Source organism: Pezoporus flaviventris, unplaced genomic scaffold (assembly GCF_033815535.1).
Source record: "Pezoporus flaviventris isolate CSIRO_AGI_PZ_B2104156 unplaced genomic scaffold, CSIRO_AGI_Pfla_v1 ptg000350l, whole genome shotgun sequence".
NCBI classification, from domain to species: domain Eukaryota; kingdom Metazoa; phylum Chordata; class Aves; order Psittaciformes; family Psittacidae; genus Pezoporus; species Pezoporus flaviventris.
The window spans coordinates 409,460-422,500 of record NW_026892897.1 but is presented as its reverse complement, the minus strand read 5'-3'; the positions used below and the strand labels follow the sequence as shown (position 1 = coordinate 422,500).

The following is a 13,041-nucleotide window of genomic DNA, read 5'->3' as shown; positions in this document are numbered from 1 at the left end:
TCATGGGCACCAGCACCCGCAATTCCCAGCCCTGGAGACCCCCCCCAGCACCTCCTGCACCCCACATCCACCCCACAGCATCGCCGCGGGCCCTCCAAGCAATAGGTTTGGAGCCCGCTGTCCCCCCGGTGCAGGGGGTTTGGTACCCAGATGGGTCTATGGGGCCAGAGAGCTGGAGATAGAGAAGGTCCCACCTTGGAGCAGCTCCAGTGCCTAAAGGGGCTGCAGGACACCGGGAGAGGGGCTTGGGATAAGGGATGCAGGGATGGGATAAGGGGGAACGGAGCTGGAGGAGCTTTAAGGGTCCCTTTGACCCAACCCATTCCATGATCCCGTTATCCCGGCCCTTAGCATCCCCCCATGGCTCAGAACCCATGGGTGCCGGTGGGGTGCTCCGGGTGCCCCTCACCTCCCAGGTCCTGGCCAGGCGGCTGACGGCCGTGTTGCTCACACCAAACATGACGGCGAAGAAGGAGTTGAGGTTCTTCTGCTCCTTGAGGCTGCGGGAGGGGATGGGGGTCAGGAATGGAGGTGCCTGTGGGATCTGTGGGGATGGGATCTGTGGGGATGGGATCTGTGGGGATGGGATCCATGGGGATGGGATCTATGGGGATGGGCTCCATCATGATGGGATCCATGGGGATGGGATCTATGGGGATGGGCTCCATCATGATGGGATCCATGGGGATGGGATCCATAGGGATGGGATCCATTGGGATGGGCTCCATGGGGCTCCATAGGGATGGGATCCATAGGGATGGAATCTATGGGGATTGGATCTGTGGGGATGGGATCCATGGGGATGGGATCCATAGGGATGGGATCCATTGGGATGGGCTCCATGGGGCTCCATAGGGATGGGCTCCATGGGGATGCGACTGGGATGGGATCCATAGGGATGGGCTCCATGGGGATCCATGGGGATGGGCTCCATAGGGATCCATAGGGATGGGATCCATAGGGATGGGATCCATTGGGATGTGATCCATGGGGATGTGATCCATGGGGATGGGATCCATGGGGATGGGCTCCGTGGGGATCCATAGGGATGAGATCCATGGGGATCCATAGGGACGGACTCCATGGGGATGGGCTCCATGGGGCTCCATAGGGATAGGCTCCATAGGGATCCATAGGGATGGGATCCATAGGGATCCATAGGGATGGGATCCATAGGGATGGGCTCCATGGGGATGTGATGGGGATGGGCTCCATGGGGCTCCATAGGGACGGGCTCCATGGGGCTCCATAGGGACGGGCTCCATAGGGACGGGCTCCATGGGGCTCCATAGGGACGGGCTCCATAGGGACGGGCTCCATGGGGCTCCATAGGGACGGGCTCCATAGGGACGGGCTCCATGGGGATGTGATGGGGATGGGCTCCATGGGGCTCCATAGGGACGGGCTCCATGGGGCTCCATAGGGACGGGCTCCATAGGGACGGGCTCCATGGGGCTCCATAGGGACGGGCTCCATAGGGACGGGCTCCATGGGGCTCCATGGGGACGGGCACTCACTGCGCCGCCAGCTTGATGAACTTGCGGAGGAGCTGCGCCCTCCGGGCCACGTCGGCGCAGAGGCAGAGCTCGGTGGCCACCCAGAACTGCAGCTCGTTGAAGCGCCGCATCACCCGCGCCAGGTTGGCCGTGGTCACGGCGTGGAACCGGGGCGGCCGCGTGACGAAGTGCAGCATCTCCACCTGCAAAGGGCCACGATGGGGGGCCCTCAATGCACCCCAACGGGGGGTTTCCTCCGTAGACTCCCCTCCATTGGTGGCCCTACCTGATGGATGCTCTTGAAGAGGCTCCAGTCGTAGTCGGTGAGGTGGCTGGCGAGGTCCTTGGAGCTGATGAGGTCCAGGGTGTCTGAGGAGCCAACCTGGGGGCCCAACTGCTCTGGATGCGGGGTCTATGCACAGGAGATGATGCTCGAGCCCTCCTGCCGTCGGTACCGCAGCACGAAGGGGTGGACACCCCGACCTGGAGCTGCTCTGGGGGGCAGCACAGCCCCAGAGCCCCCTTGGCTGGTGCTGCCCACGCCAGGACCCCCATCCTGTGCTCACCAAGCTGCTGAGCTCCTCCACGCTCACAGCAAAGAGCCTCTCGTTGAGCCCCAGCGCTGTGAAGACCCCGACGGCATCCAGCTGCAGCCCCACTTTGTCTATGGGAGAGAGGAGGGAGAAGGGGTCCAGCTCCCGGCTGGGCACGGGATAACCCCTTTGCCATAAGGGAATGCCGGGAGCATCCCGCTCACCTCCAGCCGAGTTCACCTTGACCAGGACGTGCTCCCCATCACGGCCCAGCCGTGGGGCCAGGGACCGCAGCACATCCCGCACCGAGGCGTTGATGGGCAGCACCGTGACCAGGCAGGAGTGGTCGGCTCGGTAGATCTCATAGGGCACTATGGGATGGAAGGGGGGGGGGAAAGGGGTTTCAGCATCCCTCTCACCCCCCGGGAGGGGACAGACCCCGCAGTGGGGCACTACCTTTGTCCTGGGCTCTCAAGGCACAAGTGCTGCTCACAATCGCCTCCTCCTGGCTCCCCAACCAGGTCACCGAGCCCTGAGCCTATGGCCGAGGTGGGGAGGATGCTTCAGCCCATCAGACACCCCACAGGGTACCCAAAGGGCCCCAAAGTGCCCCCCCCCCAAGGGCTTCCCCTACCTTGGGCTGGGGTGAAACACTCCCATCTCCATTCTCCAGCCTGTAGAGAGGGGGTAAAGGGGAGGTTAGGGCCCTAAAGCCTGCACTAGGGATAACCAGGTCCTGCAGCCCCCAGGATCCAGGTCATAACCAATCCCCATGAGCATTCCCATAAGGATAACCAGGTCCTGCAGCCCCAGGTCCCCACCAAGCCCCATGAGCATCCCCATAAGGATAACCAGGTCCTGCAGCCCCAGTTCCCCACCAAGCCCCATGAGCATCCCCATAAGGACTACCAGGTCCTGCAGCCCTCAAGATCCAGGTCCCCACCAAACCCCATGAGTATCCCCATAAGGACAACCAGGTCCTGCAGCCCCAAGTCCCCATCAAGCCCCGTGAGCATCCCCATAAGGACAACCAGGTCTTGCAGCCCCAGCATCCAGGTCCCCACCAAGCCCTATGAGCATCCCCATAAGGACAACCAGGTCTTGCAGCCCAGGATCCCCACCAAACCCCATGAGCATCCCTATGGGACACCCTCCCTATAAGTGGGAAACCCCAAACCTATGGCCATGACAACTCGAGAGCCGCTGGCATCCCCCCAATCCACACAGCCATTACTTTGCCAGCCATTCCCATGGGATGCCCAGTACTGCAGGCACAAGAGGTGCAGCCCCAGGACCAGGGGCACTGGGGGGCAGAGCCCCAGGTGGCCCTAAGCTCTAAGTCCCTTCCATCCCTAATGACTCCGGATGCTGTTACTCCCATGGGACTCACGCTCGGGGCCGCCGCCGCTCCGGCGCTGCCTCCTGGCCCATGGCACCCAGGCGGGGGTCCTGGCTCGCCAGGTCCGCCAGGTTCTGCAGGAGGGAGATGCTCGTGGTCCATAGGGGGGATGTCCCATCCCATCCCACCCCATCCCATCCCATCCCATCCCATCCCATCCCATCCCATCCCATCCCACCCCATCCCATCCCATCCCATCCCATCCCACCCCATCCCATCCCATCCCATCCCATCCCACCCCATCCCATCCCATCCCATCCCATCGCCCCCCCCGGTGGTGCTGGTACCTGCAGCAGGGCCGTGGTGCTGCGGTCGCCCTGCAGCAGCCGCCCGTAGAGCAGCACCCACTGGCTCACCAGGCGCAGGATCTTGCGGCGCTTGTGCAGGGAATAGGTGGCCTTATCCTGCTCCGAGCCCTCCATGGGCTCCGCGCGGAAACTGGGACCAGTCAAGGGGTGGTGGGGAGCAGGCAGGGAGTTCCCTTAATGCGGGGAGGGAGATGGGGATGTGCCCCCTGCCCAAGGGCATGGGGGGGATGCTGGAGCAGAGGAGCTGCGTGGAGAGCTCAGAGCAGCTTCCAGTGGCTGAAGGGGGCTACAAGGATGCTGAAGGGGGACCTGCATCAGGGGCTGGAACGATGGGACAAGGGGTGATGGGTTCAGACTGGAACAGGGGGAGTTCAGCTTGGAGATAAGGAAGTTCTTCCCTGTGAGGGTGCTGGGACACTGGGATGGGTTGAACGGAGAAGGTTCGGATGCTCCATCCCATCAAGGCCAGGTTGGACACAGGGGCTTGGAGCACCCTGCTCCGGTGGAAGGGGTCCCTGCCCGTGGAGACTGGATGAGCTTTAAGGTCCCGTCCAACCCAACCCATCCCATGATCGAGGGTCCCCTGGGCAACCCCTGCGGTGCCGCTGGGTGAAGCAGGATGGGGCCCAGCTCCAGCACAGAAGGATACTGGTGCAGCAGAGCCCTGCAGAGCTGCGAGGTCGGCATGAACACGGTGTAGGTGAGCAGGAAATCCCCCAGCAGCGTGTCTGGAAGAGACCAGGCCATCATTGCCCATCCTTCCCTGCGCCCAACGCCCAAGTTCAGCTCCTAAAGGGCATGGAATGGGTTGGGGCTGCAGGATGTGGGGAGGGAAGAGGCTGGAGCCAAAGAGCAGCATTCATGGAGTCTCCCGGCTCCAGCTCCATCTTTTGCCCACTGGGGACATCTCCTGGTTCCCTCCTGGACCGGTTTTGCTCCTCTCCAAAGGCAGGGGGAGATGCAGGGATGCTCTCGGGCCTGATGCTGCCTCCTTTTCCCAGCTCAATGTGGGGGTTAGGGTGGGAGGAGCAGGTTTTGGGGTGGAACTCCAGGAATAAGGTGCTCCTGCTCCGTCTGGTCCCCCTCCAGCCCCATGCCCATCAAGGTGGCTTTGGGAGGTGAGACATGGACCCCCCCCCCCCCAACCTACCCACGGGGTCATAGAGCGTGGCATCGAGCCTCATGAACTCCAGGAGATGCTCCAGGATCTTCTCCGGTGTCCCAGCCATCACCAAGTACCTGGAGGGAAGAGCCAGGGCACATCAGGGAAGGATGGGGCACCCTCAGGGCCTCCTGATCCCAGGCAGAGGGACAAGCAGGGGATGCACAGGGACAAGCAGGGGATGCAGAGGGACAAGGAGAGGATGCACAGGGCCAAGCAGGGGATGCAGAGGGACAAGCAGAGGATGCAGAGAGCCAAGCAGGGGATGCACAGGGAAAAGGAGAGGAGGCAGAGGGACAAGCAGGGGATGCAGAGGGAAAAGGAGAGGATGCAGAGGGAAAAGGAGAGGATGCAGAGGGACAAGCAGGGGATGCAGAGGGACAAGCAGAGGATGCAGAGGGACAAGCAGGGGATGCAGAGGGACAAGCAGGGGATGCACAGGGCCAAGCAGGGGATGCAGAGGGACAAGCAGAGGATGCAGAGGGCCAAGCAGGGGATGCACAGGGAAAAGGAGAGGAGGCAGAGGGACAAGCAGGGGATGCAGAGGGACAAGCAGGGGATGCATGGGGAGAAGCAGGGGTTGCACGGGGACAAGCAGGGGATGCACGGGGACAAGCAGGAGATGCAGAGGGACAAGCAGGGGATGCACGGGGACAAGCAGGGGATGCACGGGGACAAGCAGGGGATGCACGGGGACAAGCAGGGGATGCACGGGGACAAGCAGGGGATGCACGGGGACAAGCAGGGGATGCACAGGGACAAGTGGCATCGCGGTGGCCACAAGGAGGGCTGGACCCGAGCCATCACCTGCTGCTCCGCGCCGTGGCTGGCTGGTTGCTGCCCCCCTGCAGGTTCTTCTGCAGGACCAGCACCACCTTCCCGTGCTCCTTCAGGCGCATGGTGTTGGCCTCCACGTCCTGCAGGGAGGACCCAGCAGCTCTGCCCCTTCAGGGCTGCCCGCTTGCCCCCCCCCCCCCCCCAAAAACCCCCCTTAGGGGCCCCCCGGAGCCCTGCCCACCTTGAGGATGCGGTTGAAGTCCTGCTTGTCCACGCGCAGGAAGTGGCAGTTGTCCTCTCGCAGGATGATGGTGGCCGCACGGGGAGCATCGTTCACCAGAGCCAGCTGCCCAAAGTCGTCCCCCTCGTGCAGGGTGGTCACCAAGCCCTTTTTGGGGGGGGGGGGGGGACGGGACATGCAGGGTGAAGGGCAATACTGGGGGGGGGGGAGAAGGGACATGGGGGGGCTGGATGGGGCAGGACTGACCTTGCCGTGGGTGACCACGTTCACTGAGCCCTTCCAGATGATGTACCACGAGGTGCCTTTGTCTCCTTGGCTGAACACTGCGGGTCAAGGACAGCATCCAGAGGTTGAGGAAGAGGAGATCCAAAGCATCCTTCCTCCTCCTCCCCATCCCGAGCCCCCAAGCATCCTTCAGCATCCTCCTCATCCTGAGCCCCCAAGCATCCCTCAGCATCCTCCTCATCCTGAGCCCCCAAGCATCCTTCAGCATCCTCCTCATGCCAAGCCCCCAAGCATCCTTCAGCATCCTCCTCATCCTGAGCCCCCAAGCATCCTTCAGCATCCTCCTCATCCCAAGCTCCCAAGCATCCTTCAGCATCCTCCTCATCCTGAGCCCCCAAGCATCCTTCAGCATCCTCCTCATCCTGAGCCCCCAAGCATCCTTTAGCATCCTCCTCATCCCAAGCTCCCAAGCATCCTTCAGCATCCTCCTCATCCTGAGCCCCCAAGCATCCTTCAGCATCCTCCTCATCCTGAGCCCCCAAGCATCCTTCAGCGTCCTCCTCATGCCAAGCCCCCGCGCATCCCTCATCATCCCCCTCATCCCAAGCATCCCTCAACATCCTCTTCATCTCAAGCCTCCAAGCATCCCTCATCATCCCCCCCATCCTAAGCATCCCTCATCATCGTCCCCATCCTGCCCCCATGCAGTGATTTCTCTGGTCCCCTCCATCCCTGGTCCACAAAGAGACATCAGGAGCACCCATGCTGATGCCCAAGGCTCCAGATGTGTCATGTCCCCCTCCCCAGGCTGGGGACCCTTCCTTTGGGCTGTCCCATGGGACACACGGTACTTACACACGGTGCCTGCTCTCTGATGCGACTCGAACATCAGCACGGCCGCCAGCTCCCTCTTCACCTGCAGCAAGAGGCCCTTCCATTGGGATCATCCCAGCCTGGAGCTCGGGGAGGGTGGGACACCCACGGGCTCGGGGAAAGGATGCTCAGAGAGGGCCAGGAGAGGATGCTCGGCTGGGAAGCGGTGGGATGCTGGAGGATGCGGGGATGCACACACCGGGCACTCACCGAGCGCGAGAGATGAGCCACGGCTTTGATGTGGAGCAGCTCCTCGAATATGAGCTCCAGCTCATCCTCCGTGCGCTGAGCAGGCCTGGGAGGGGGAGCAGGGGGTGAGCAGCACCCATAGGCCCTCTCCAGCCACAATCCCTTCCCGTGCAAGGAAGGAACCCCGAGCCGTTGAAAGGATGCTCGGGTCCTCCCCTCATCCACAGGAGCCCCTTTGGTCCCCCATGGGATGAGCCCCGTCACCCTCCACATCCCTCTACATCCCCTCGCCCGCTCACGGCTTGCGCAGGGCCATGGTGAGCAGCGCATCGGCACCCAGCTGAGCCAGGAATGCCAAAGCCTCCAGCAGCTCCTCCGCGTCCCGGAGCCCAGCGCCGGGATCGGGGCTCAGCTCCAGCTCGGCAAAGCGATAGAACTGGGTGTCCTTGTCCTGGAAATGCCACTCCTGCTTCACTGCAGGGGGAACAGCGCCCATCAGCACACCCAGGCACCCACGGGGCACCCAATGGGTGCCGTGGGCACCTCTGGGAGCCGTGCAGGAGCCTCACCGTGCGTCAGGACGCCTCCATCCACCAGGACCTGGCAGATGCCGATGGCTTGGCTGCGGGTCTGCAGGGCCAGCCCGGTGCTGAGCAGCCAATCCACCAGCTCCCGGCCGGAGCAGCACCGCCTGCAGGGGTACAAAGGGTAGATCCAGCCTGGAATGGGGCTGCCTCGTAGGGAAGCCTGCATGGGATGGGGCAGGAGGAGCGGAGCAGCTTGAGGAGCACTGGGGGGTGTTGGACAATGAGAAGCTCAGAACACTCCCACCACCACCTCCATCTGCTTTTCCCCCCCCGAGCAAGAAGCAGCTCAGGGAGGGGGATCCTGCCCCTCTGCTCTGCTCTGGGCAGACCCCACTTGGATGCTGCAACCGGTTGTGGTGGCCTCAAGGACGTGGAGCTGCTGGGGCTGGTCCGGAGGAGGCCATGAGGATGCTCAGGGGCTGGAGCAGCTCCCATAGGAGCCAGGCTGGGAACAGTGGGGCTGGAGGAGAGCAGCTTCCAGTGGCTGAAGGGGGCTACAAGGATGCTGGAGAGGGACCGGAGCGATGGGACAAGGGGTGATGGGTTCAGACTGGAACAGGGGGAGTTCAGCTTGGAGATAAGGGAGAAGAGGGTGCTGGGACACTGGGATGGGCTCAATGGAGAAGGTTTGGATGCCCCATCCCTGGCACTGTTCAAAGCCATCTCCAGTGGAAGGGGTCCCTGTCCATGGCCTTGGGGTCGGACCTGGATGAGCTTTAAGGCCCCTTCCAACCCAACGCATTCCATGATCCTATGTTGGGGTCCCCATCCTCGCCTGGTGCCCCCCAGTACAGCGGGTACCGATGCTCCTACCTGTGGTGCCGCAGGTGATGCTTGTGGTCCCGGATGAGGCCCGGCCGGGTGCTGGTGAGGTGGATGTAAAGGAGCTTCCCTGCTCGCCAGATCCTATCCGGGGATGCCTGAGGGTGGGAAGGGATCATACATGGGAAGTAGGATACGGGTGGTGAATCCTCGCTGTGCTGACACCTCCATGTCCCCCCCCACCCCAGCACCCCGGGATCTCCATCTCCCACCCCCAGGAACGGCTGATCCCAAGGGATTGACCAGCCCGAAGGCAGGGTGAGGACCCCACAACTCATCCCCGTGGGTTTTCCCACCTGCGTGAGGCTGTGTCCATAGTCCAGGCTGGATTCCGTGTCCAAGAGCGGGGTCTGGAAGTCCAAAGGGAAGGGGGTTGGTGGCTGTGTGGGCTCTGCCATGTCCCCCCTCCACCCTATAGCACCCATAGGGGTCCTGCATCCCACAGTGGTCCCCATCCCAGCACGCGATGGGGCTGGATCTGTATCCCTGCTGTCCGGGATGCTGAGTGCCAACTGCCCATCCGGAGCCAGGCTCAGCTCCCCCGGGAATGGGGCTGGATCACGCTTGAGTCCTCATCTTCTATCCCCATCAGCGGGGGCTTTTGAATCCTCACGTTCATTTCTCTCCCAGCTTTCCCCTTCCGAGAGCGAACCCTGGAATCCTGGAAGGGTTTGGCCTGGAAAGGACCTGGAAGCTCATCCCTATTCCCAGTGCTGCCCAGCGGGATGAGGGCTCCCGGCTTCCCGCATGGCCACAGCCTTGAATAAACACCTCTGCCTCGGTGCTGGTGCACAGGGCTCGTCAGACCTGTTCTGCTTGTGCTGCCCTGGCCAAGGCAGCTCCTGCACCCCGAGCGTTAACCCCAGGGCAAGGTGAGGACCATCCCTCCCTCCTCGCGTGGCTTCATCTTCATGGGGGCACCTTAAGGGGAAGGGTTTGTGGTTCCCCCCTCTTTAATTCAGGCTCTAAAGGCTCTTGAGGTGGTGGGGGTTTGGAAAGCAGCATCTTCAGGCCTGCATCCCCCCTTGGATCTGCTGGGTGGGGAGGAAGGAGCAAGCTCAAAGAGGGATGGGTGGGAGCCTCAGTTAAGGAAGTCAGGAGTAATTGGGTGCAGAAGCTGAACCCAAGCACAAACCCGTCCACCAGGAGCTAAGGGGAAACCACGGGGTCCTCCTGGCCACCTCCGATGGGTGCTGGGATGGGTGCTGGGATGGATGCTCTGCCCTCCGCCGCCTCCCTGCCCATCCCAACCCCTTCCAGCTCACACCCTGCCCGGCTCCAGCAGCTCCCTCACTTCCTCCAGCCCTTTCCATACCCCCAAGGCTTCCCCATCCTCCTTTGGAGCAGCCACCAACCGCGCTGCAACCGGCCTAGGAGAGACGCAGGGAGCCGATGGGGCAGCGGCTCCATGGGGCAGCGGCTCCATGGGGCCGCCCCGATGCTGTCCCCGAGCCTGGCACACGGTGACTTATTCCCTCTGCAAACGTTCCGGAGCCTCGTGACCCTCCCATGGGGCAGGAAACGTGCCGGAGATTGCAGAGCAAATGTTTGCTCCTATTGAAGAGCATGGAGCTGCCTCCCCTGGCACCCCCTCCGGGCCCCATCCATCACCCCCTAAGTGAGGCCTTGTCCTTGAGGCACGGAGCCAGGGGCACGGAAGGGTTTGGGTTGGAAAGGGCCTTAAATCATCCCCTTCCAACCCGCACTATGGGGCGTGATCCTGCTCACAAGGACACCGGAGGAGACTTGCGCAACCCAGGGATGGGGGCTCCCTCCTGGCCTTTTCCTGCTGCTCCCATGCAGGCTCTCCCAGCTGGTCCCCCCCCCCTTCCAATCCCCCTTCCCAAAGCATCCCAGAGCCACAGGATGCTCTCCCCCCACCCTCACCCCCTGCCTCGTTCCAAAGAGCTTCCTAAGGAGTCGCCTCTTCCCATCTTCCTGCTCCGGGCGCTGGGATCCTGCCCGTCTCCAGAAATCCGGCAGCGGAGGGCAGCCGGCCAAGGCTCCTGGGCTGCTTTTGTTTGGGATTCCCAAGGAAAACAACGGGAGTTATTTCAGGCTTTACGGCTCCGGAGAAAGTCCTCGCCCATCCGCAGGCTCAAAGGGCACGGCAGCCAGCCAGGGCCTTGAGGATCCCTTGGGATCCTCCTTGGGAATGGGGCTGGGGGACTCATTGCCCCCACTGTCCCTTCAGGGATGCAGCGCTTGGATGCTGGCAGTGAAGGATGGAGCTGCTTGGGGATTCCGGACTGTGATGTCCTGCTGATGCCAGGGAATGGGAGCCTCGCAGCACGGAGGGATTTTGCCCTGGGATCAGGGAAGCAGGTTCCCAGGAGGGACGAGACGGAGCCAGGATGCGAGGAGGAGTTTCCAGGACATGGGGACAAGATCCAATGGTGCTGCTCCAAGGCACGGCCAGCTCATTCCCTGCCCTTCCCCTCTCCCATACCTGTAGGAAGTGGGGAGAAATCCCCTTTCCGTGCACAGAGCGATCCCAGAGCCAGGAGCCATCCCTGCCACACTAGTGCCACCACACAGCGATGCACCCGCCTGCTCCTGCTCCCACATCCCTGCCTTTGGCCACTCCAAACCCCTCCCGAAATGAAGTTCCTCAAAGTCCCAAGGAGGAAAAAAAACCAAAATCAGGGAAAACCAGAGGGAAAAATGTCTCATTTGCTGCACAGGAATGCTGACGGGGGGGCTGCTTCCTTAAAGGAATTTCACTTTCTGCCTTAAACCCCTCTGTCTCGGGTCAAGCATGAGGGAAGGTGAAGGTTGTGATGGGGTCGCATCCCAGCCCGAAGGGGACAAAAGCCCAAGGTTAGGGACCTTCAAAGCCGGGTTGGATGGGGCTTGGAGCCCCCTGCTCCAGTGGAAGGGGTCCCTGCCCGCGGCAGGGGTTGGAGCTGGGGGAGCTTTAACCCATCAACCCAAACCAGGCTGGGGTTCTAAGACCTGGTGCGTTTTGCACCCCAGGGACCCCCAGCACCCCTAGGACGCGATGCTGAGCATCCTCCTGCTGCCACGGAATGAATCCCTCCCATAGGAACAGCCTGAGCTGGTCCAGGCCGGGATGTGCTGCACTCGCAGGGAGCACACCGGGGCCGGGGGGTGCTGCCGGTCACCGTGTACCGGAGCACAACGAGGACCACAACGGCCCCGTGTCGAGCCCGGCTGCGGGCTCCTTGACGTCGCAGCGAGCGCACCCGAAGGGGGAGCAGCGCTCGGGTCACCGATCCCGTCCCAAGCAGAGCTCAATGAGGGAGGGGGGGTTTGGACCCCAAACCGCAGCGCTGGGAGTGATGCTGAGAGCGGGGTCCCCATGCAGCGCGCACTCACCCAGCGGATGCCCTGGATGCGGGGCAGGCTGCCCCCCTCGCCCTCCAGCCGGATCTCGTAGCTGGAGCTCCGGAACAAGTGCATCTTCAACCGGTAAGAGCCCGCTTCAACCGCTCCAGCGCCGGTACCGGGCGCGCTGCCGGCTCCGGGGCTCCCCCCCCCCCCCCCCCCGCCCCGACCCCGGGCCCCCTCCGCTCCGCTTCCAGCCCGGCCCCGGTAACGTTCAAGCGGCGGCGGCGGCGGAGGGGGGGGACGGAGCCATCGTGGCCGTGGCTCCGAGGCGCTGCTCGGGACGGGCCGGGATCGGCTCCGCCGCCGCCGCCGCGCCGGGATGGGAGCGCCCCGCCCCCGGGAGGGCTGGGACCGGGAACGGGAGCGGAGCGGGAACGGGGCTGGGAACGGAACGGACCGGAACGGGAACGGGAACGGGAACGGGAAAGGGAACGGGACCAGGGCCGGGAACGGGAGCGGAGAGGGAACGGGGCTGGGAACGGAACGGACCGGAACGGGAACGGGAACGGGGCTGGGAACGGGACCAGGGCCGGGAACGGGAGCGGAGAGGGAACGGGGCTGGGAACGGAACGGACCGGAACGGGAACGGGAAAGGGAACGGGAACGGGGCTGGGACCGGGACCGGATCCGGGAACGGGGGAGGAACCGGGACCAGGAACGGGACCGGCAACGGACCAGGGACCGGGACCAGGGCCGGGACACGGCGCTCCCGGCCCTCAGCCCCTCCCCGACCCCCACCCTCCGCACCGGGACATCCCCCCCCCCACCCCGTCCGGGCCTTTTGGGGACCCCCCCAGCGCTAGGGATGGTGTAGGGGGGAGGACCCAGCGTGGATTCCCACCTGCGGAGCCCCCCATCCAGCCTGAGTCCCGTGCATCCCCCTGGGACCCCGGTTCCTGGGGTTGGGGTGACTCCAGGAGCCCCTGCAGACCCCACTGAGACCCCAGGGATGGGGGAACCGCAGGGCCCCCCCTGCCCTTCTCCATCCCGAAGGGTCCAGCCTGATGGGGTGGGGGGAAGAGGGCCCCTTGGTGCTGGGAAGTGGGGGGTGATTTGTACTGGGGAGGAGCAGAGCTGG

General features: G+C 63.5%; 1 protein-coding gene across 1 annotated transcript in view; it reads right to left on the bottom strand.

The window, feature by feature from the left end:
• RAPGEF3 (Rap guanine nucleotide exchange factor 3) overlaps nucleotides 1-12,111 on the bottom strand; it is a 16,319-nt gene extending 4,208 nt beyond the window's left edge. Inside the window, exons 1-21 of the mRNA XM_061443356.1 lie at nucleotides 11,952-12,111; nucleotides 8,909-8,962; nucleotides 8,604-8,710; nucleotides 7,773-7,894; nucleotides 7,503-7,677; nucleotides 7,225-7,309; nucleotides 6,997-7,057; nucleotides 6,163-6,239; nucleotides 5,917-6,063; nucleotides 5,706-5,815; nucleotides 4,887-4,975; nucleotides 4,386-4,464; nucleotides 3,716-3,866; nucleotides 3,420-3,502; nucleotides 2,664-2,703; nucleotides 2,486-2,567; nucleotides 2,254-2,400; nucleotides 2,063-2,160; nucleotides 1,783-1,908; nucleotides 1,518-1,699; nucleotides 410-500 (exon numbers count right to left, since the gene is read on the bottom strand). Of these exons, the coding sequence (XP_061299340.1) occupies nucleotides 410-500; nucleotides 1,518-1,699; nucleotides 1,783-1,908; nucleotides 2,063-2,160; nucleotides 2,254-2,400; nucleotides 2,486-2,567; nucleotides 2,664-2,703; nucleotides 3,420-3,502; nucleotides 3,716-3,866; nucleotides 4,386-4,464; nucleotides 4,887-4,975; nucleotides 5,706-5,815; nucleotides 5,917-6,063; nucleotides 6,163-6,239; nucleotides 6,997-7,057; nucleotides 7,225-7,309; nucleotides 7,503-7,677; nucleotides 7,773-7,894; nucleotides 8,604-8,710; nucleotides 8,909-8,962; nucleotides 11,952-12,035 (2,190 nt within the window). The 5' untranslated portion in view covers nucleotides 12,036-12,111. The remainder of the gene's footprint in view (nucleotides 1-409; nucleotides 501-1,517; nucleotides 1,700-1,782; nucleotides 1,909-2,062; nucleotides 2,161-2,253; nucleotides 2,401-2,485; nucleotides 2,568-2,663; nucleotides 2,704-3,419; nucleotides 3,503-3,715; nucleotides 3,867-4,385; nucleotides 4,465-4,886; nucleotides 4,976-5,705; nucleotides 5,816-5,916; nucleotides 6,064-6,162; nucleotides 6,240-6,996; nucleotides 7,058-7,224; nucleotides 7,310-7,502; nucleotides 7,678-7,772; nucleotides 7,895-8,603; nucleotides 8,711-8,908; nucleotides 8,963-11,951) is intronic.
• Between the last annotated feature and the right edge of the window lie 930 nt (nucleotides 12,112-13,041).